The sequence below is a fragment of the Spinacia oleracea genome, chromosome 3, assembly GCF_020520425.1.
Source record: "Spinacia oleracea cultivar Varoflay chromosome 3, BTI_SOV_V1, whole genome shotgun sequence".
Lineage (NCBI taxonomy): Eukaryota > Viridiplantae > Streptophyta > Magnoliopsida > Caryophyllales > Amaranthaceae > Spinacia > Spinacia oleracea.
Window position 1 is genome coordinate 124,426,164 of NC_079489.1, and position 24,653 is coordinate 124,450,816.

Below are 24,653 nucleotides of genomic sequence, written 5' to 3' on the forward strand. Positions count from 1 at the left end.
TCGTAATAAAAAGTACATAATTGTCTTATTATATTCTGGCTAAATTTGATACATTTATTTATTTGAGCTATATTTTTTCTGAAAACTATTATGTTGATGGTTAGATATGGGTATAAAGTCATACATTTATAATCGGAAAAAAATATAGGTTTAATATAAATAGAATTCTATTATACACTTAATAATAATTATCATAACTATTACAAATTTCTTTCGTGTTGCACCCAAAAAGAACTTTTTAACTAAAATTCTATCATGACACCCTTTTGGGGGTTTTATGTAAATAAAATTCTATTACAAATTTCTAGAGATATATATATAGTACAACTGATTCCAATACTTCTAGTTGACTTAGGTACGTAATATCATAATCTAATGCTACTGCTAATGTATGGAAATCTAAAACCAACTTAAACTCTAGGACTAATATATTGGTATTAGAATTGTAATCCAAAAGTAACGTACACTCATAAGAATATGCATACGTGTGTAATTGTATAGAATGAAGAATTGAATATATGTTGTTCCATCTATTTTTCTTTTTTGACTATTTTATCCACTCACTATTTGTAATTCTATCTTATTTGTTAAAAGCGGATAATTGTATCTTTTTCTCTTATTATCTTTTACTTAGTACTTATATATCTTTTTTATTCTTGTACAGACCTGAAAACTCATAATTTACATCATACTCTTAAAGGGTACACTCATGATAATTCACCCACGTTACAAACATAAAGAGACATAATTAGGAAAGATGATCTATACTTTAACTAATTCTATTCAAAACATAAAGTAAAAAAACCCAAAATCAACGATTTTAATTTACATCACTTTACCCTTTTTCTAAACAAATCCACACACCCTTTTAATATTTTTCAGTATCAATACCAAAAAAACTATGCAATGGTGAATTTTAATACGTGAAATGCATAACAAAAACAAGCAGATTGGAAACAGAATAACTACGGGTAAAAAGGAGTAACTTGTTTATAAAAGAGGAGTATAGTTTTATAAATTTACCCAACCATGATCACAAAACTTGAGAATTTTTTTGGAAATTATTATGTTGATAGTTAGATACGGATTGAACATACAAAGTCATATATTTATAACCGGGAAAAAAATATAGTTTAATGCAAATAGAATTCTAATGTAAATAAAATGATAAAATGATAAAATTATAGTTTATCTATCCGTAGTATATGATACCAATGCAAGTACAATTGTAATGTATATATAATTCTAATGTATTCTACTACGATTAGTTTTGGAGATACCCATAAAAGGAAATCTTATCTTCTTTGGGTTTATATTAGTTTCAATCTACGAATTGTTGGGTTTATATTAGTTTCAATCTACGAATTGCTTGATGTTTTTATCTAATTAAGATTCTTAATCTACGAATTGCTTGATGTTTTTATCATATTAAGACTCTTAGATTATTTATTTAATTAATTAAACAATCTAATTATACTATATTTAATTAATTAACAATCTAATTATATTTGATGACGTGGAAATCCTACGTGGCGCTCCGAAAACTCTTGAAAAAACTCCCCTTTATATATATATATATTAGATTGGCCGAAACCATTAGATTTCCTACGCGGCACTCTAATATTGGATTAATGTTTGATTTTGGATTGAATTTTATTTTAGATTAGTGTTTGATTTTGGATGAATTTTATTTTAGATTTATTTTTTAACTAGAAACTGAAGCTCGTGCGATGCACGAATTTGTCAATAAGCACTTTTTTTCTTTTTTAAAACAAAAACTTTAAGATAACTCCCTATTACATTTTGCATTTGAGATAACTTCCTATTTTTAATTATATCTTATACTTTCTTTTTTTTTGAGGGGTTTTTTTAAAATGGGATAATTGTATCTTTTTCTCTATTCTCTTACTATTAAAGGTTTGATGTAAATAAAACTCTATTACATACTTGATAATTATCAAAAAGAGAAATATAAATTAATTGTATATTATGCGTATGTTATCGCGGTTTCAAAATAATATATACTTGACATAAAGTTATCCAAAACATGTATTATTTAGAATTTAGTTTAAGTATGGCTTTAAGTTACCATTTAGCCCTTAGTATAAGATTTATAGTCTTAGACAACCTCAGTGAATTGACTATTCTAGGCCAAGTGCCGCAACAATAATTAAAATTAACCAGTGGCGCGCTGTATAGTTATATATATTTAGTAGTTCACTCGGTCTAATACCGATTTTTTTAAAGATTAACAATATTCTGAGTGCAAGAAGTCGGAAATAGTAGTCATGAATCAACCAAACAAATTGAAGAAATCCATGTATAATGTATTGAATAAAAGACGAATTCGACCTGCTAATCGAAGTTAATGAAGTAATGTATGAGGATCGGAAGTGGCCAATTAATATATGCATCCAACAAAATATCAACAGCATTGGATTTCGGAGAAGCTAAAGACGCAACACTGAGACTTAATTTATGAACGCACTTAATTTATTGCCACTTATTCAGGATTAAGTTAAAGCATGTAAGTAGTATACTACATAATATTCTACCTTGTTCTATATGTGTTTGGTGAGCGTGGCTCGATTGAAAAAGAGTGGATGAAATTCTTATTATTAAGGTAATTAAAATTACAATAACTACTTTAAAAAAATAGCCAAAATCAAATCTATAAAGGACGCTTTCAGTGCATAAAATCAGTTTTATTCATCAATTTGGATAGTGACACTCGATTTTGAGGTTTGATATACAAAAATCAGATAAATGGACCAAAAAACAAATTACTTCGATCACTTTCAACCCGTAAAAATCAGTAAAAGTCCGTTTTAATTGTATATATTGGACAAATAGACAGTGACCATCAAAATTGGATTTTGATCAGTATATCGGTAAAATTAATTTCCAATTAACAGAAAATTAGCTCAAAACTACATGATCAAATTCCAAAAACGTAAAAAAATGAAATCGATAGGATGAATTAGGAAGAAATTATAAAATGTATCATATGATGGAATACATCATCTTGTTTAAAATCTCTCATCGCCTTCATCCTCCATAATAGGAAACAAAATGATTAATCGCAATTAATTCAACCATAATAACACACTCTTGTCGATGGTGGAGTACTAATCTATCATCACCTTCTTTTTTGTGAAGTATATTATTTGGTGAGGGTTGAGATTTTTAATGTGATGGTTGAGATTTTTGTGGATCCCCAACAGAAGTTTATATGTATATATGTACAAAAAGGTGGAAGAAGTTTCTGGAATCTATCTTTATCATATTAAATAAATAATCATGGCAAGACTGTAATATTATTGGAATCTATCTTTATCATATTAAGTAATCAATCATGGCAAGACTCTAATATTATTTATTTAATTAGTTAATAACTTAATTATAGGTGATGACGTGGAAACAATCCGTGGACTATGGACCATGGTGCACATAGAGCATGGTGCACCATGTGCACCAAAAGAACACATGTGCATAAACAAAAGAACATGACACTACGACAAAAGAACATGCAATATAGTGTTTTACTGTTTTGTTATAAAAAATCACAATTTATTAAAAATATAAAAAAATATATGTCCATGTTATTTTTACGTAACCAGATATTCTTTTAATTATATACTAATGTTCTTAAGGTGCACCATGCTCTATGTGCACCATGATCCACCTTCTAACGGACGTGGAAATCCTACGTGAAGGCTCTCAATGCCTAAAAAAATTCCATTTATATATATATATATATATATATATTAGATTTAAGCCCGTGCAATGCACGGGTTAATTTATATTGTGTTGTATTATTTGATTTTTCACCCAGTTCTCCATCCATCAACTTTCATGGTTTCAGCCGATGCATCATGTGACAGAATTTATATAGGAATTAAATTTGACTTTGGATATGAAGTTATGGTAACATATGGAGACTCCGTATATGATTTTCTCTTTTAAATATTCACTTTATCCTATCTTTTTAAAAATTCACTTTTCCTTATCCTAAACGTATTTACTTTATTTCATAATTCCTAAATCTTAATATTTAAATATAATTAGTGACTGGACAATCCTACGTGGACACTTTCAATGCTCACCAAAACACTCCCCTTTATATATATATATATATAAATATATATATATATATATATATATATATATATATATATATATATATATATATATATATATATATATATTAGATTATTAGAGTGTTTGATTTTGGATGAAATTGTATATATTAGTGATTAATTAATTTAAATATCTATGTGGCACCTAATTAATTATCTACGTGGCACTCGATATTTTTAATTCAAAAATAAATTAGAAATCTTATTTTTCATTGGCCGAAACCATTAGTAATCCTAGGTGGCCCTCTAATAATTCAGCAAATATGCCTCCTTTATATATGTATATTAGATTAGGTTTTGAAGCCCGTGCGATACACGATTTCGTGTTTAATAATTTGCTACTAAAAGTCTATTAGGTTAGGTCCGTGCAATGTATGGATGAAACTAAATATATTTTTTGTTCTGGATAATTTATTTAAACGAAATTTTAATAAAATAAAATAAATTTTTATCAACGGTTGTTCGGAAAATCAAAGAAAATTATTATTTATTTAGATTGTAAAGTGATTTATGCGATTTTAGGAGTTTAGCGTTTCGACAAAAATACTTAAGCTGGGAAAATATAAGAAAAAAACTTATCAGGCAATTATTAGATATCATTTTATTTTGAAATTGAATAATATCCGTAACCGTAATCATACTCGTACCCTTGATCTATCCAAATTTTGGGATATGGTATTGATTTGATAACTATATCAGTATTATATTAGACACACTTTTTAACACTTTACCTAAAATAAAAAAATAAAAAATTGGATGGTGTGAGCTTTTGCGTGGGTTCAAAGAGGAAACCTCTCTCCTCCTTCGTCTCCATGGCAAACACACGATCAAAAGGTAAGAAAGCCTCCAATGGAGGAAGCAAGAATAAAAATAGGAATCCACAATCGACTGCAAAGGCATCAGCTAAGAACAAGCCACAACTAAACCTTGGAAAGGCCCCTGCAATGGCGGTTGATGACGATTTTTCGTCGCATTCAGATGAAAACCCAGATGATCGAGAGTTCGATTTCAATGAAATTTTAACACTAAAAGCTGGTTTGCAACATCTACAACAACAATCACAGGTGCGAGGTGAATTCAATGTTTGGTTGAGTGCGCTGCACAGTGGTAAGGATGTTCAAACCCACTTTCAATCCAATTCAAAATTTGGCGCAAGTAATGTTGACATGCCTACTTCTTTGCCTACGCGTAATTCTGGAATAAGTTCTGGTAATGATTGCTTGATTCATGTTGATAATAATAGCAACAGTGACCCTTCCCCTGTTTTGGCTCCAATGGTAACAATTGATTTTGAGGACATTAAAGAAGTTGCTGTAACACCCTAATAATTCCTTGGTTTTTATAAAACATTTTCCGACTTAAAACACAGGAACTACCAAGATATTACCGCCACCGTGATAACGGCTAAGGCTATTTACCAGAATTACGCAGCGGAATTTAACTAACTTTCAAAACATAATAAATAAATAGTTAATGGTCATTAAAACAAGTTGGAACCGTTGAGGCCCAAATCCAAAGTAAAAGTATTTCAAAATCCATTAACTATAAGCAGTAGTATTAGTCATGACTATAAATGAAAATAGAGTTTATAAAATACGAAAGAACAAAACTCTCAACTCGAATCCCATGATAACTTCTCCCGCAAGTTATCTCTACAAACCTGCTTTATTATAAATCTACTCCCCAACAACGCAAATGCAATTGATGGATCATCATAGGGTCATTAAGGCAAAGGCCATGACCGGAAGACATGAAGCACGAAGTCAGCAAAAGCTGAGTACGAACAAGCTAGAATAACATTCTATCCTAACATGCTTCACTCGACAAATTAAATAATCCACATGCAAAAGCCATATAATAAGCAGATAAACATGGAGACAAGACTCGACACTTGACACGACTCTTGACCCACAGATTAATAAAAGGTAGCTTCGAACGGGTAAAGTAAAGTATCCTCAAAAGGAAAGAAAAGGGTGATGGGAGCCAACCATACACCAAAATAAGTCGGGATACTACCGACAGTCGGGCGATACCGACAGGAATTCAAATGCACAACGGCATAAAAGAGAATGAAACAACGTCTTGTATCCTTCTAGGAGTACAAGTTTTTCGGCAAGACTCCCCCCATTGTTCATACTCAAGGTATATACGTTCCAAGAGTTTTGAAGCTCTTTTGGGTTGCACTTTACGTTAATTAATATATTATGTTCAAGGCGACTCAAGACTTTACTCAAGACACAACATACAAACAATTAAACAATCAAACAATTCAACAATGACTCTTCATTATTTTACTTCTTTAGGACTTGTGATCAAACATAAACTCAAGTGAAATTACTCCCATTGTTCCTTCTCAAAAACACTGTTTGAGATAACCCGACATTGCCTATTAACAAGCGGGGTGTGCCCTTAGCACGAATTGTCCTTAATTCAATTCACATAGACTCTCTAACATATTCTACCCCTTGGTAGAATATAGGGTAGAATATATATTGCTCACTAGCAATATTCGACTGGCTCAATATATATATGCTAGACATCCTGTACTATAGCATAATAATAATAACAACTTGCTTGCGCAATACTCATACATGCAAACCAACTTGAACAACATGCTTGACATAATTCAACGATTATAAAAGTCCATAACATGATAGTTCAATAGACGCTACAACAAAATAAGCTTTTAATAGCGCTTTTTTTAAAGAAAGACAGCGCTTTTAAAGCGCTGTTAATTAGCAGCGCTGTTAAAAGAATGACAGCACTTTTAAAAAGCGTTGTCATTATTACCTCATTTAACAGCATTCAATATGTAAGCGCTATTAAAGCTTCCGTATGGCGGGAAATTTTATGATTAATTTAATTTAAAAATTAATTAATAGCGTGTAACTAAAAAGCGCTGTTGTTTAAGTGCAGTTATTAATTTTTGTCGGGCTCTTTTATTTTAATTTTTAATTATTAAATACCTGTAATAAAATATAAAAACATTTTAAAGCCTGCACAGAGTAATCAAATTGAATACATATATATGAGATCCAACTTCATTTCTATCATATCAAATAAACGTCGATGTCTCGTGCATAACTTAAAATCATATATGCCTAAATACACAGTAGAATAAAAACAAACTAGAAAACAGAAAGAAGTATCCTTGTCATATAGTACTTCTTTTAATTCAAACCAATAAACTAAAATTAAAACGTTCTAGAGAAATTCTAGTCGAAAAACATAATTAATACATCACAATATTCACACGATAAGAACATGACGCGTCCATTGAGCTCTGACTTCATCAATTTGTCCTTGATCATAATTCGGAACATTACAATCATGAAAGTAGTACAAAATGAAAAATTAACATAATTAGTGACAATGCATATAATAATGTCTAGGCTTAATTGAACAAAGAAAAATACATACATCTTCAAATATTCGAGTAGTGTCCAAGAATAGGCAGCCTATGCAATTCGTTATATATAGTGAATGATTTGTACTAGAAGGTTGAACACAAGGTTTCAGACAAGTTTCAAAGAAACTCCCTCGGGATATTTACCTTAAAATGGCAGGAGATAAATCCCATGAATCCTACCCCACAAACTCATCACCAGTAAGAAACCAACAAACTGTAGTTTCCTTTATCTAATTGAAGGAAATAATGCCCTTGGTCCAAGTATGCATTCTATGTTAAGTCTAATAAATGCGGTTCAGTATTAATTAACAAGTTAATAATTCAGTGAGATCAAGTGAGCTGAATGCCTAGCTAGAGGCCGCTTCAGTTCAAGTGGAATTAATGATATTAATCCACAGCTTACTCTTGACTGAACCCGTAGGGTCACACAAATAGTACGTAAACGGATCAAGTATTTAATAGGATTAAATACTCCATCTATGAATATTCGGAACCGACGGATCTTGGTTTCAGTGGGAGCTAAGATCGTCACAGGCAAGAAATGAATACTCCGGAAACGATGATATTGCCGGAAACGGAAATATGGATCGTATCGGAAATATAAATATTATCCAAGTCGTAGATGTTGCCGGAAACGGAAACATGGTACGTGTCGGAAAATATTATCGGAAATGGAAATATTGCCAGAATCGGAAATATTGCCGGAAACGGAAATATTGTCAGAATCGGAAATATTACCGGAATCGGAAAATAATTCCGGAAACGGAAATATTAAATATTTGTTCGAAACGGAAATTAATTCCGGAATCGGAAATATTAAATATTGTTCGTATCGGAAATGAATTCCGGAATCGGAAAATTTAATCGGAAGCGCATCGTACGAATAAGCATCGGACGAGGCCTGCCGGACGAGGCCCAACACGAAGCCAGGCCATCGCCCAGCAAGCCAAGCGCGCCGCACAAACAGCCACGCCAGGCCCAGCGCAAGGCCAGGCCCAGCAGGCTGCGCGCAGCGCGCAGCGCGCACAGCACGCGCAGCGCGCAGCGCGCGCAGGCGCTGAGTGGGCTGCTGCTCGCGCGCACGCATGGGGCCCATCGTGGCTGCCGTGCGTGTGTGTGCAAGTGTTTGTGTTCGTGCACGTTTCCTAAAACATGCAGAGTTCGGTTAATGATTAAATTCCTAATTCTATTTGATAAATTAATTAAATTAGAGTTCTTATAGGATTCTAGGTTTAATTAATTTGTATCTGAATAGGATTTCTATTCCCTTTCCATACCGCTATAAATATGAGGCTAGGGCTCACAATTTATAACACAAGTTTAAAAGTATTCAAAGTGAGTTTTTGAGAGAAAAATTCAGTCACACATTTGCCTATAAAGTGCCGAAAATAATAGTACCTTAAGGGCGATTCTAGTTGGTCAATCTTAAGGCGGATCCGGACGTGCTGTGGACTATCTACGGAGGGACGACACTTGGAGTCCTAAAGACTTGTTCTTGTTCGGTTCGGGCGCAGCTAGGGAAGGCACGCAACAAAGAGTATGCATCTAATCTATGCTAAATGATTATGTGTAAATAATATGTTTTCCTGGGTTTATGGTTTTTCCGCATGATTTATGAATTGTCATATGTATCACAACCTAACAGTGGTATCACGAGCCCCTTATTATTTTCATAATCTAAATTGCATGAACATGGTTAAATATTACAAATTTGCAAGAATTAAAAGGGGTGATTAATTTTCGTAATTGTTAATTAATTGCAAATTGCGTTTATTTAATTATACGTACGCAGTTTTTCGGCAGTTTCTTCGTTACTCATCCGAATTGAGTGATTTTTGTGTCAATTCCGCATGTAAAAGGCATTCTAAAATTTTGACAAAAATAATATTTTTCTGCCGAACCCAGAATTCTCAAATTCGAAGCCTAACTATGACTTTTCGAAGGTTTTAGTTTTTCGAATGCAAAATTTCGTAAATTTAAGATGTTAAATTAAATATTTGCGATTCTTGTTGATAAATCTTGAATTTTTGATTGACCTACTGCATAAGTTTAACAAGTTTGAATGCCTAGTCTTGTTAATTATGCAATCTAATTTGTAATTATGATTAATTTGTTGAAAATTAGAATAATTTAGAATTAATTTGATTTTCATAATTAATTGTAATTTAATTAGAAACCTATGATTAAAAACCACCATAAAAATTGTGAATTTACGATAAATTTTAAATTTTTATGACCTAGACTTGAATCCATAACAATCGGAAATCAATTGGATAATAAATTTTCGATTTTTCGCCCTAAAATTATGAAATTAATATTATTTATTAATTTGTCATTAATTTTAAATATAAATTTTAAATTTTTATGCGATTCGTTCATATAACTTGCACGCACGAAGCAATGGACGCTTCGTGTTACCCTTAAGGGGTGTTGTATAATGCGGGCATGCGACGACGAGCAAGGGAGCTCGTCGCCCATGCGGCACGAATGCAATGAGCAAGGGCGTAGTGCACGAGCACAAGGCAGCAGCCCTGCCTTGTGTCGTGTGCCACGACCAATGGACGAATGGGCATGGGCGTAGGGCGAGCCAAGGCAGTCGCGTGTGGGCAGCAAGCGAGCTGCGCCACAACGCGCGCTGCCTCGCACAAGAGCGCGCAGCCTCGCGCGCAGCGAGCGCAAGCTCGCGTGCCACGAGCGCTGCGCCTAGCATTGCTCGCGCGCACAGCGAGCGATGTCGCCCGCCCAGCGAGCGATGTCGCGCGCCCAGCGAGCGATGGCTCGCGCGCCCAGCGAGCGATGTCGCGCGCCCAGCGAGCGATCTCGCGCGCGCACTGCGAGCGATAGCCCGCGTGCGATGAGCGCTGGCGCGCGCAGCGAGCACCAATGCGTGCGGAGGCTTGCGATAGGGATGCAGCAGCTATGCGACGAGCGCATGGGCTGCGCGCACATGGCCAGCAATGGCTGTGTGCGTGCGGCCCATGGGCGTGCAACGCGTAGGGTGTTTGCGTTACGATTAGATCGTTTTGAATGTTTAATTTGAAAATTTCAGTTCACGTAATTTTAATTAATTTTAAAATTAATAATTTAAATTATTTTCTTGGATTTTAATTTTGAATATTATAATTATAATAAATGTTATTTATTCTAATTATTTTACTAAAATTAAAATCATGAATTAATTTAAATACGACTGAAATTAAATTAAACTTTTTGGATTCAATTATAAATTTATATGAGCTTTAAATTTTAATTAAATTTGTATGTTTCCGGTTAGACTAGAAATACATTTTTATGTTTAAAATCGATAAAGCATATGAATTTATTGGTTTAAGTGGGAGCGCTTTTTAGTCATAAACTCTTGATTAGGTCTACAAATCCTTAAGGTTAAAACAACTTGATTAGAATTAATAAGGACTGAATAATTGGTAGATTATTGGTGCCCTTGATTAATTGCTGCAAATGTTTACGTGATGCATAATGTGTTTTACTAACCAGCTATATGGGCCATTCATGATAATGAATGGGTGAATGGTATATATTGTATATGTACTGTTTTGCAGGTTATGAAGTGACTAGTATGGCCCAAATAGGATAGAAAATATGGTCTGCGTACCATTAATTTGAATGTAATTGGTCTAAAGTACCAAAGTTATTTTTCAATTCAAATATGGTCTGCGAACCATCAAATAGTTGTAATTAGTTATAGCTTATCCTATTTGAAGAAAATGGTGCCTCCCACGGAGATTTTCAAGACGGACTTTGAAGTTAAAGCTTCAAGATGAAGTCGGGCCATACTAGATCACAAATATCTTATCCATGTTTTAAAGTTATTTATTACTTTTAAATATGTCTTAAAATGCATGAGATCAAAAGCTTGATTATGTTGCATGATTAAGGATTTTAGTTCACTTAAAATCTAACCAACATAGTAAGAGCCTTAAGTTCCAAACTTAAAAATTGAGTTAAAAGGTGCCATGCCAAAATATACACTTGCTTGGATATCCTTTACATCAATCTAGTAATAGTTTTCGCTCAGCGAGGTGTTACTTATTGGTCCTAAAGGGGCAAGGTACACAAATAATTGTGAGTACACGTTAGTTTTGGTGAAACTCAACGATATAAGTAAGGAGTCCTTTTATGTCGTGGCAAAATCGATAGGTTTACCTAATAAGTTCTTAGACGTACCTATCAACCAAGAGTAGTTTCTAGACTATTAGCAAAAGGCTTTTGCTTACCTAAAATGTTTTAGAATTGAGTCGACAAACTGTGCTTAATTCTTCAATGGTTTTAGGATCTTGGAATCATTTTATTCACACCTGCCGGAACAATAAAATCGAATAAAATGCTAATAACTTGTTTGAATTGCATGGTTGCTTTAATTTCAAGTTATTATTCATGATAAATGTTTAGACTTTGCATGCTTCAATGTATGTTTTAATTATTGTTTATAATTAAATATCTTGCACTGCAGTAAATCCTTTTAGAAAGGTAACAGTAAATTTCCCCGATTGGTAGTGAATCCAAGAACGATTCACGGAAATGAGAGAAAATGAGCAATTTAAAATGTACGTTTCTTTTAGCGACTTTTATGGTTGTTTTCGAGTATCAAAATCGAATGACAAACCAATTGGTGCTTGTGAATTCAAAATACAATGTAGTTTTGAGATCATAAAGCATTGAGTTTAATACGCTCAGCTTTACCAATGGTTAACAACCTAATATCTTTGTCCATTTAATTCTCGAATGAGTCTAGTCCCTAGACATTCGAATAGATCGATGCTTAGAGAACTTTAGAAGCTTCTGGTAAGATCATCTAGTTGAAACAAAATATTCAACATAAATTAAAATGGTAAAGAACCTTGTTGGTGACATTGGACATGTCTAACAAAGTATAAAAGTCAACACTAAAGAATTCAATTCTTAAGACTATAAGAAAGGGTACAAGAAATAGGAAAACGAGGAACAAATGAAAGGAATTTACGATTCCGTTTCTACCTATAAGTTTATGTTTAAAGAGAAGTGACCTAGCAATCAAACTTCCTTGGTATCATATACCGCTTGAGGTTCTTACTTCGGTAATAACTCAAACAATGGAAGCTAGGATACACTAATGACCTACAAGTGGGAAATGAAGCATGGCATTGCTACATTAATTGTAGGGTCATCTAGTTTGTTTTAAGTCCTTTCAAAGGCTGGAACTTAATGGCTACTTTGTTCCATAATCAGCATACCTAAATTTCTGTTTCAAACACAGATAGACTCACATTCAGAAGAACAAAAACAATGTTTGTTTGTTTATTTGAATGAAATGGTCAATTACAGGTTGATTCAATATGCTTGATTAAAACAAACAACTCTTTAAAGAACTTTACTAAGGTTCAAATCAAACCCTTGATTTGAGTTCCACTAATCTTTGGCATTGTTGCTTAGACCATATCAATAAGTTAAACTTCAAAAGCTCTATTTTGATGGACTTTTGAAAGTTCATTGATTTCTAGATCAATTTAAGACGACTAGTCTTACTTGTTGAAAGTAACAAAAGATATGAACTATTGTTAGAACGCCTAGACAATAGAGTTCAAAGCTAAAGAAAGATTTTATGACTTTATTATTTCACATGGATTTGAGTGAATATAGGTTTATTTACTCAAATGTGATATAAGTTGAATCTGTTTGGCTAGTTCAAAGATTCAGAAGTATAAAATCCACTTGGCAAGAAATCATAAAGATCTAGGTTAGATCATGTTGATGATTACTTGAGACCAAATATGATCATCAATGATTGTGTGTTGTAATTTCACAATCTAGGTCCATAAGATATGGCATATCTAAGTTGGAATGATCGAAGTCGATTAGTACTTGATTCGATCAATGATGAATCATTAAGACTTTTCCTATAATTTCTAAAACAAAATGCTCAACTACCACCAAACTAAACCAAATTCGTCAAAGCTTTTGAAAAGTAATTTCAGAATAACTTTTCATAAAATATCTAGAGAGTTGCAAAACTCAGTGGGAGCTTAGTGTTTGTCATTCGACAAACTAAGGCCCAAGTCTAGATATATGTTTCATTGTGATTTATTCTAATGAGACACAAGGGTATTGTTTCTACCACGAATTTTTGAGAACATAATGTTTGTTTGCTCGGAATAATGTCCTTTTGGAGATTCGTTTCCAAAATGACAAGTGGGAGAAAATAGACCTCGAAAGTCTTCGAGGCGAACAACAAACATAAACGGAAATTCCGGAGGCTTTTCGAAGTGCTTCAGAAAATCCGAACTTATTCTTTAAGGACTTTAGAAGTGGCTTTAAAAAAAATAGACATCTCTTAAAAGACTTTACAAGTGCTTCAAGGAGAACGTTCAAAGGACTTTAAGTGGCCATTGATATTCTAATGTTTGATGTTCTATACCCAAGTAGGCATAGAGTTCAAGTCACTGGAACTATGAGATTCTTCTATTAGATAGTGAAGAAACATGGAGTTCAGGTCACTGAAACTATGCAATTCTTCTATTAGATAGTAAAGAAACCTACAACTTGCAGTCAAACTAAAAGAAGTGACTTGTAAGAAAGCTATGACGAAACCAGATTCCCTAAAATGGTTAGAGGCCATATATAGACTATATGTTTAATTGGTTAAAGGCCATAAAACATACTCAATGTTTTGATGACAAAATTGAAATTTTGTTGATTTGCAAGAATAGGTTCACACCTATTGGTTGCAAGTTTGTTTTAAGGATAAAAACCATCAAACATGGAATTGTGTTCACACACAAAGCTAGATTAGTTGCTAAAGGTTACAAGCAAATTCATGGTGTGAATTGTGTTGAAACCTCATGCATAATCGTAATGCTCAAGTCTATAATTCAAGCAATGATTGCATATTGGTACATATAGCAATTGGATGACAAAACGTATTCCTCAATCAAATGTTGGAAGAAACTATGTACATGGTATGTCATAGGATTTGTGGATCCAAATAAATGCTTGAAAGAGAAAGCTAGTTTATAAAATCTAAGTACAGATTTAAAGCAAGCAATTGGGAATTAGAAATGTATTTTAGTGAAGCTAATAAGTATTTTAGTTTCATAAAATATACATGATTCTTATAGATATATAAGAAGTTTAGTGGGAGTACATAAAAACTTATTTGGTCCTATGTGTATCACACACATATCTCTCTATTGTGAAAAAACATTCAAATGCTAATGACTTAGATTTGAAATTATTCATCAATAATGGACCATGGCGAAACTTAGTACATACTGGGTATTAAGATCTATTTACAAAGATCTTATAATATTGTTTTAGATTAAGTAATGGCATTTACTAAATCAAACACGAAAGTCTCCATTGGAGATATTCGACCCATGTGAATAAATCTAAGTAAAGGATGTTTGAACTATGTATAAGCATTTACTAAGTTAAACATCAAAGAGTCTAAATGAGATTCATAACCTATATTATATGTCAAAGAATTTAGCCGAATTTAGTATCTACTGAAACTAGATAAGCTAAAGTTACATGAATAGAATTCAATTGGGAATTATTCTGCAAAAGAATTTATCATGTATGATATAATATGAGGATCGCCAAAAACGTATCGTATGACTTTAGGCATGACGAACATATACCAATCTCTATTGATCTAAGTGAAGATCAACTAGATTGAGATCAAGAATACTTATGGTACTTGAAAAGGTACATAGGAATAGTTCTTGATTCAAGGAAATAAAGATATGCTAAATATTGATGCTACACGCATAAACACTGGCAAAGGATCAAGCAAGACCCTTTGGAGTTAACCATTGGCAAGGACGAGCTATAGAGCATCGTGTTTTGAAATGGCAACATGGATTGGAGACCATGACTTGTTGCGTGGGAAATTAAAATAATAATTTCTATGTTCTAAGATACAGCTGGAAAGTCTTCCACATGTCTGTGAACTGCTTGGATAACTAAATCCAAACAAAAGCATCACTAGCAACCTAAACAGTTGAAGTAAAAGTACTTATTGCCTAAGAAGCAATAAAAGAGGGTTGTTTAAAGTTCTTCACTGAACTTGGGTAGATCACCTATCTGCTGGCTTGATGGTTCTTCATTGAAAAATGCGTAGAACCACTCTTGAAGCAAGAAAAACGTCTGCTAACTTGATGGTTCTTCATTGAGAAATGCGTAGAACCACCATTGTAGCGAGAAAGACTAGATCACATAATAAACAAACTCGAAAAGATCTTATCATCATATCTCGAAGAACATTCGATGAAAAGGATATTAAGATTGGCAAAGCATGATAACTAAACCTATGCAACAAGTGAGAAGCAACACTCACGTTGTAGCACTGGAAATCAAGCATAGCTTTGAATTCCATGAACTGTTTTAAAGATGGGTTTGAGGCCCATGGTTGTAAAACATTGGGGTTGAACATTTATCATATATGAAATGTATTTTCATATTCCATTTAATCTTGGTTTAGTATTAAATGATGAGTCCCTTCAAATTTGACGATATATTCAAGATAGATTGTCAGGACCAGTCCTGTGACTAAGAAATGTCTATCAAGTGAACTTGAATGTCAAAGGTTGATAATGGTCCCTAGTCGGAGTTTTCTATAAAATTGGACGCATAGAAAACGTTAGACGATTAGAATGCAAGATGACTAGTAGTTCTGTTTCTTGAACTATGTGGACATGGCAATGTTATAATCATTTGCATAGATACTTACTTTGGGAAGACTAGTATCGGACAAGACCTATGAAACTTTACTGTAAGAGATGAAAATCTGTCATAAGTAAATTTCATTAAATTATTAGACACTAAATCCTCAATACCTGAGTGATTTGAGATTACTTGTTTGAGAACTGGTTGCTTTGACGTTGACCAACCGTCGCACCGTAAAAGGAGGCTATAAAGGCAACGCTCAGGTAATCACCTATCAAACGAAGTCTAATCTCAAGATCGCAAGATTGGGATTGTCCTCCCATAAATCGGGATGAGATGCTTAAAAGTTGTACAAGGCCACTCGGAGAGCTAGAAACTGTGAAATGCATGGCCGTGCTCGGATGAATCATAGGCTATGATTATCTGTTTATTTGATCAGTTGAACTCTGAAACCGAGGAACACCTCTGGACATAATAAGGATGACAACTCTTACCTTATGTTCAAGAGCAAGCATCGAGCGACAAAGGAATTAGGAAATGCACACTTGTCCCTAAGGACAAGTGGGAGACTGAAGGAAATAATGCCCTTGGTCCAAGTATGCATTCTATGTTAAGTCTAATAAATGCGGTTCAGTATTAATTAACAAGTTAATAATTCAGTGAGATCAAGTGAGCTGAATGCCTAGCTAGAGGCCGCTTCAGTTCAAGTGGAATTAATGATATTAATCCACAACTTACTCTTGACTGAACCCGTAGGGTCACACAAATAGTACGTAAACGGATCAAGTATTTAATAGCATTAAATACTCCATCTATGAATATTCGGAACCGACGGATCTTGGTTTCAGTGGGAGCTAAGATCGTCACAGGCAAGAAATGAATACTCCGGAAACGATGATATTGCCGGAAACGGAAATATGGATCGTATCGGAAATATAAATATTATCCAAGTCGTAGATGTTGCCGGAAACGGAAACATGGTACGTGTCGGAAAATATTATCGGAAATGGAAATATTGCCAGAATCGGAAATATTGCCGGAAACGGAAATATTGTCAGAATCGGAAATATTACCGGAATCGGAAAATAATTCCGGAAACGGAAATATTAAATATTTGTTCGAAACGGAAATTAATTCCGGAATCGGAAATATTAAATATTGTTCGTATCGGAAATGAATTCCGGAATCGGAAAATTTAATCGGAAGCGCATCGTACGAATAAGCATCGGACGAGGCCTGCCGGACGAGGCCCAACACGAAGCCAGGCCATCGCCCAGCAAGCCAAGCGCGCCGCACAAACAGCCACGCCAGGCCCAGCGCAAGGCCAGGCCCAGCAGGCTGCGCGCAGCGCGCACAGCACGCGCAGCGCGCAGCGCGCGCGGGCGCTGAGTGGGCTGCTGCTCGCGCGCACGCATGGGGCCCATCGTGGCTGCCGTGCGTGTGTGTGCAAGTGTTTGTGTTCGTGCACGTTTCCTAAAACATGCAGAGTTCGGTTAATGATTAAATTCCTAATTCTATTTGATAGATTAATTAAATTAGAGTTCTTATAGGATTCTAGGTTTAATTAATTTGTATCTGAATAGGATTTCGATTCCCTTTCCATACCGCTATAAATATGAGGCTAGGGCTCACAATTTATAACACAAGTTTAAAAGTATTCAAAGTGAGTTTTTGAGAGAAAAATTCAGTCACACATTTGCCTATAAAGTGCCGAAAATAATAGTACCTTAAGGGCGATTCTAGTTGGTCAATCTTAAGGCGGATCCGGACGTGCTGTGGACTATCTACGGAGGGACGACACTTGGAGTCCTAAAGACTTGTTCTTGTTCGGTTCGGGCGCAGCTAGGGAAGGCACGCAACAAAGAGTATGCATCTAATCTATGCTAAATGATTATGTGTAAATAATATGTTTTCCTGGGTTTATGGTTTTTCCGCATGATTTATGAATTGTCATATGTATCATAACCTAACACTAATTCAACAAGTCCAACTTCCTTAGTAGGAAATCCATAAAAGTTGTTCATGAAAAGAACAAAATTGATAGAAATGAAACTAAAATAGTTCTATTAATTTCCTTATCTTTGTAGTAAAATTCTCGTTATTATTAATTATAAGTAGTTTGATGATCTTCAACTAACCTTTGATAGCACAGAACAGATACAGGAACCCATCGCCTGCATCACGTCAACAACATCGCCTACATCACGTCAACAACAGAGCTGATTGCAGCCTTCAAAGAGTCAACATCAGCCTTCAAGTAGAAATTTATGGCCCGAGTGAAAGAATTTTGCTGCAGATTGAGATAGCAGTAAATCAGCAGTAGTATGCAAAGGTGCGAGCTGACTGATGAACTGAGTAACCAACTAACCTCTAATGCTCCAAGAAATTTTTTCGCCAACATCTGAGTGTTTTATAGTAGTGTATCCCAATATTTTCTATGTGTTCAACACTGCAAAATAACAACCAATAGTTTTGAGTAGAAACTTCTCATAATAACTTAATTTGTTGCACTTGCACGTACCTAAGTCTGGACGCAGCAGCCATTGCTGATGTTACTCGGCTCAAGCAAGGTAGGCATCCGCTTGGGAAAATATATTCCTTAATGAAATCTGAGCTTCTCCTGTATTCATCATATCGCTCATCACGTATTGATATAAACTGAAGAAGAAACAACATCTCCTAGCAAGATACATGAAACAATCAGGAAGTCTGAACGGATTGCAGGATTAGTTTTTTTTTTTTGTCATTACCTGTAGGACAAGAACACCATTAGCTGCCAAGATGGAATCAAAACAATGGATAAACTCCTCCATGAATTCATGCCCTACAGCTTCAAGCATCTCACTGTGCAATAAGACGGCAAATCAGAACATTTCAAAGGGAAAAAATAGAAAAGAAAAAGAGCTTAAGGTCTCACCAAGGATGAGGGCCTTAAGCATCAATACAAGGAACCACTAGAAACCATAAATTAGGGAATTATATCCCAAAATTATCAGCAATGCAGGAAATTATGAAGCATATATAGGAGGAAATGAAATATAGAACCACAAAATATCCCATATTTCCAGAGAAAATCAAGGGACAAACTTTAAATATTACATCAAAGACACTGCCAGGACAAATTTACCAGAATTTAGGAGTACAAATGTACAACATTACAGCCGTACAATCAAATTTTTCTCTGAAACTAAAGTGATCTATGTAACAGATAATACTTTATAGTCCTATGCTGGTTGCTGGATACATAAAAATAAATCAATGTCTGATACAATTTATGAAAAAGTCAAGCAGCAAAAGATGAATAAGGGATATAGGCAGACTTTTTAATAACACAAAGCAACCACCTCTAAGCACCAACACACTGCACACTCCATCTATTCAATTATACAATCAAAAAATATGTACCTGTATTGTATTCTCTAACAGGTAATCCACGACATGGAAGATGGATATATCAACACTTTGTATAGTCCCTTCGGATTTTGACGAGTGAGCACTCAAAACCATTTAATATCCATGAAAATTATAACTTGAAGCCCCAAGACCCACCCTCGGCAAGGAGTGATTGTGATTGGTTAGTTGTAAAACAAAATTTAGTCTTGCATATTGCTTGTATATTCCGTAACAAATAGTACTACGTCTGTAACAATTTCAGATGCTAAAGAGATCCAAACGGAGCTTTAGTTGATGGTTCGTTTGTGCATCTCTTTTGAGAAGGGTTGGCGCTTATGCTTAACGACTTGTACTTACGCAGAAGTATAATAATTCAGCAATGGGTTGTTTATTACCGTCACTAATGTTAACTCAAAGCCAATGTAGAAATGGACCATATACCTAGAAGTTGAACTACATGGAAATGCAGCAGCAAATATGTATTTTGAAGGAAGTTAAAAGACAGAAAAAAATACAAACGTCACACCTCACTCAATGAAGATAATGTTAGGTTATGATACATATGACATTACATAGATCATGCGGAAACAACCATTAACCCAGGACAACATATTATTTACACATAATCATATAGCATAATTTAGATGCATACTCTTTGTTGCGTGCCCTCCCTAGCTGCGCCCGAACCGAACAAGAACAAGTCTTTAGGACTCCAAGTGTCGTCCCTCCGTAGATAGTCCACAGCACGTCCGGATCCGCCTTAAGATTGACCAACTAGAATCGCCCTTAAGGTACTAGAAAATTTCGGCACTTTTATGAGCAAGATGTGTGTTTTAATTTTCTCTCAAAAAAACTCACTTTTGAATACTTTGAAACTTGTTATAAATTGTGAGCCCTAGCCTCATATTTATTGGGGTATGGAAAGGGAATCGAAATCCTATTCAGATACAAATTAATTAAACCTAGAATCCTACAAGAACTCTAATTTAATTAATTTATCAAATAGAATTAGGAATTTAATCATTAACCGAACTCTGCATGTTTTAGGAAACGTGCACGAACACAAACACTTGCACACACACGCACGGCAGCCACGATGGGCCCCATGCGTGCGCGCGAGCAGCAGCCCACGCAGCGCCCGCGCGCGCTGTGCGCTGCGCGTGCTGTGCGCGCTGTGCGCGCTGCGCAGCCTGCTGGGCCTGGCCTTGCGCTGGGCCTGGCGTGGCTGTTTGTGCGGCGCGCTTGGCTTGCTGGGCGATGGCCTGGCTTCGTGCTGGGCCTTGTCCGGCAGGCCTCGTCCGATGCTTATTCGTACGATGCGCTTCCGATTAAATTTTCCGATTCCGGAATTCATTTCCGATACGAACAATATTTAATATTTCCGATTCCGGAATTAATTTCCGTTTCGAACAAATATTTAATATTTCCGTTTCCGGAATTATTTTCCGATTCCGGTAATATTTCCGATTCTGACAATATTTCCGTTTCCGGCAATATTTCCGATTCTGGCAATATTTCCATTTCCGATAATATTTTCCGATACGTACCATGTTTCCGTTTCCGGCAACATCTACGACTTGGATAATATTTATATTTCCGATACGATCCATATTTCCGTTTCCGGCAATATCATCGTTTCCGGAGTATTCATTTCTTGCCTGTGACGATCTTAGCTCCCACTGAAACCAAGATCCGTCGATTCCGAATATTCATAGATGGAGTATTTAATGCCATTAAATACTTGATCCGTTTACGTACTATTTGTGTGACCCTACGGGTTCAGTCAAGAGTAAGCTGTGGATTAATATCATTAATTCCACTTGAACTGAAGCGGCCTCTAGCTAGGCATTCAACTCACTTGATCTCACTGAATTATTAACTTGTTAATTAATACTGAACCGCATTTATTAGACTTAACATAGAATGCATACTTGGACCAAGGGCATTATTTCCTTCAGTCTCCCACTTGTCCTTAGGGACAAGTGTGCATTTCCTAATTCCTTTGTCGCTCGATGCTTGCTCTTGAACATAAGGTAAGAGTTGTCATCCTTATTATGTCCAGAGGTGTTTCTCGGTTTCAGAGTTCAACTGATCAAATAAACAGATAATCATAGCCTATGATTCATCCGAGCACGGCCATGCATTTCACAGTTTCTAGCTCTCCGAGTGGCCTTGTACAACTTTTAAGCATCTCATCCCGATTTATGGGAGGACAATCCCAATCTTGCGATCTTGAGATTAGACTTCGTTTGATAGGTGATTACCTGAGCGTTGCCTTTATAGCCTCCTTTTACGGTGCGACGGTTGGTCAACGTCAAAGCAACCAGTTCTCAAACAAGTAATCTCAAATCACTCAGGTATTGAGGATTTAGTGTCTAATAATTTAATGAAATTTACTCATGACAGATTTTCATCTCTTACAGTAAAGGTTCATAGGTCTTGTCCGATACTAGTCTTCCCAAAGTAAGTATCTATGCAAATGATTATGACATTGCCATGTCCACATAGTTCAAGAAACAGAACTACTAGTCATCTTGCATTCTAATCGTCTAACGTTTTCTATGCGTCCAATTTTATAGAAAACTCCGATCAGGGACCATTTTCAACCTTTGACATTCAAGTTCACTTGATAGACATTTCTTAGTCACAGGACTGGTCCTGACAGTCTATCTTGAATATATCGTCAAATTGAAGGGACTCATCATTTAATAAACCACAAATTAAATGGAAAAATGAATTCATTTCATTTATTGTGAATGATTAACCAATAATGTTTTACAAAGATTTAAACTCTAAAACTTTAAAACATTAAACAGAGACATCAAAGCCATTCTCCAATATGCTTGATTCCCATAGCTGCAGTGTGCGAGTTGTGCTTCGCCTGCGGCAGAGGTTTAGTTAATGGATCTGATATGTTGTCATCAGTTCCAATTTTGCTTATCTCGACTTCTTTTCTTTCAACGAACTCTCGTAGAAGGTGAAATCTACGAAGTACATGCTTGACTCTCTGGTGGTGTCTAGGCTCTTTTGCCTGTGCAATAGCTCCGTTATTATCACAATACAGGGCTATTGGTCCTTTAATGGAGGGGACTACACCAAGTTCTCCTATGAACTTCCTTAGCCATATAGCTTCCTTTGCTGCTTCATGTGCAGCAATGTACTCCGCTTCAGTTGTAGAATCCGCAATGGTGCTTTGCTTAGCACTTTTCCAGCTTACTGCTCCTCCCTTGAGGCAGAAGACAAACCCAGACTGTGATCTAAAATCATCTTTGTCGGTTTGGAAACTTGCGTCCGTATAGCCTTTAACAATTAATTCATCATCTCCACCATAGACCAGGAAGTCATCTTTGTGCCTTTTCAGGTACTTCAGAATATTCTTGGCAGCAGTCCAATGCGCCTCTCCTGGGTCTGACTGGTATCTGCTCGTAGCACTGAGTGCGTACGCAACATCCGGGCGTGTACATATCATAGCATACATTATTGAACCAATCAATGATGCATATGGAATCCCATTCATTCGTCTACGCTCATCAAGTGTTTTTGGGCACTAAGTCTTGCTTAGAGTCATTCCATGAGACATGGGTAGGTAGCCTCGCTTGGAGTCCGCCATCTTGAACCTATCAAGCACCTTATTGATATAAGTGCTTTGACTAAGTCCAATCATCTTTTTAGATCTATCTCTGTAAATCTTGATGCTCAATATGTACTGTGCTTCTCCTAGATCCTTCATCGAAAAACATTTCCCAAGCCAAATCTTGACAGAGTTCAACATAGGAATGTCATTTCCGATAAGCAATATGTCGTCGACATATAATACTAGGAAAGCAATTTTGCTCCCACTGACCTTCTTGTATACACAAGATTCGTCTGCGTTCTTGATGAAACCAAAGTCACTGACTGCTTCATCAAAACGTATATTCCAGCTCCTGGATGCCTGCTTCAATCCGTAGATTGACTTCTTTAGCTTGCATACCTTTTTAGCATTCTTTGGATCCTCAAAACCTTCAGGCTGTGTCATAAACACAGTTTCTGTTAAAACGCCGTTTAAGAAAGCAGTTTTGACATCCATCTGCCATATTTCGTAATCGTAATATGCAGCGATTGCTAACATTATTCGAATAGACTTTAGCATTGCAACTGGTGAAAAGGTTTCATCGTAATCCACACCGTGGACTTGCCTGTAACCTTTTGCGACCAATCTAGCTTTGAAAACTTCAAGTTTCCCATCCTTGTCCTTTTTCAGTTTGAAAACCCATTTGCTTCCAATGGCTTGGTAGCCATCTGGCAAATCGACCAAATCCCATACTTGGTTTTCAGACATGGAGTCTAATTCAGATTGCATGGCTTCTTGCCACTGCTTGGAGCTAGGGCTCGTCATAGCTTGCTTGTAAGTCGCAGGTTCATCACTTTCAAGTAATAGAACGTCATAGCTCTCGTTCGTCAAAATACCTAAGTACCTTTCCGGTTGAGATCTATATCTTTGCGATCTACGCGGGGTAACATTTCTAGATTGACCATGATTCTCACCAGATTCTTCTAAAGATCTCTGAGTTTCATCCTGAATGTCATCTTGAGCATTCTCTAGAGTTTGTTGTTCGACTCGAATTTCTTCGAGGTCTACTTTTCTCCCACTTGTCATTTTGGAAATGTGATCCTTCTCCAAAAAGACACCATCTCGAGCAACAAACACTTTGTTCTCAGATGTATTGTAGAAGTAATACCCCTTTGTTTCCTTTGGATAGCCCACAAGGATACATTTGTCAGATTTTGGATGAAGTTTGTCTGAAATTAATCGTTTGACGTATACTTCACATCCCCAAATCTTAAGAAAAGACACATTTGGAGGCTTTCCAAACCATAATTCGTATGGAGTCTTTTCGACAGCTTTAGACGGAGCTCTATTTATAGTGAGTGCAGCTGTATTTAGTGCATGTCCCCAAAATTCTAATGGAAGTTCGGCCTGACCCATCATTGACCTGACCATGTCTAGCAAGGTTCTGTTCCTCCGTTCTGACACACCGTTCCATTGTGGTGTTCCAGGAGGAGTCAAT

At 35.6% G+C, this 24,653-nt stretch overlaps 1 protein-coding gene across 4 annotated transcripts; it reads right to left on the reverse strand.

Moving 5' to 3' along the window:
* Positions 1–18,311: 18,311 nt before the first annotated feature.
* On the reverse strand, positions 18,312–20,146 carry LOC110797737 (uncharacterized). 4 transcript variants are annotated; one of them, XR_008929853.1, is made up of 5 exons: positions 20,129–20,141; positions 18,960–19,053; positions 18,731–18,888; positions 18,578–18,658; positions 18,314–18,499 (listed from the first exon to the last, which is right to left on the reverse strand). XR_008929853.1 is itself a non-coding variant. In XM_056838582.1 (4 exons), exons 1-3 carry the CDS (start codon positions 19,047–19,049, stop codon positions 18,580–18,582), a joined length of 327 nt encoding a protein of 108 aa, XP_056694560.1. In that variant the 5' UTR covers positions 19,050–19,378; the 3' UTR covers positions 18,315–18,499; positions 18,578–18,579. The 4 variants fall into 4 exon arrangements, 1 of the variants encoding a protein (XP_056694560.1); XR_008929851.1 differs by having other exon boundaries at positions 18,317–18,499; positions 18,731–18,829; positions 20,129–20,146; XR_008929852.1 differs by having other exon boundaries at positions 18,312–18,499; positions 18,731–19,053; positions 20,129–20,146.
* Between the last annotated feature and the right edge of the window lie 4,507 nt (positions 20,147–24,653).

Coding starts and splice junctions, on each gene's coding strand:
- LOC110797737 (XM_056838582.1), bottom strand. CDS start 19,049: ATGCTTGAAGCTGTAGGGCATGAATTCATGGAGGAGTTTATCCATTGT. Junction 18,889..18,959: donor ATGGTGTTCTTGTCCTACAG/GTAATGACAAAA, acceptor GTATCTTGCTAG/GAGATGTTGTTTCTTCTTCA. Junction 18,659..18,730: donor GCTGCTGCGTCCAGACTTAG/GTACGTGCAAGT, acceptor GTTATTTTGCAG/TGTTGAACACATAGAAAATA.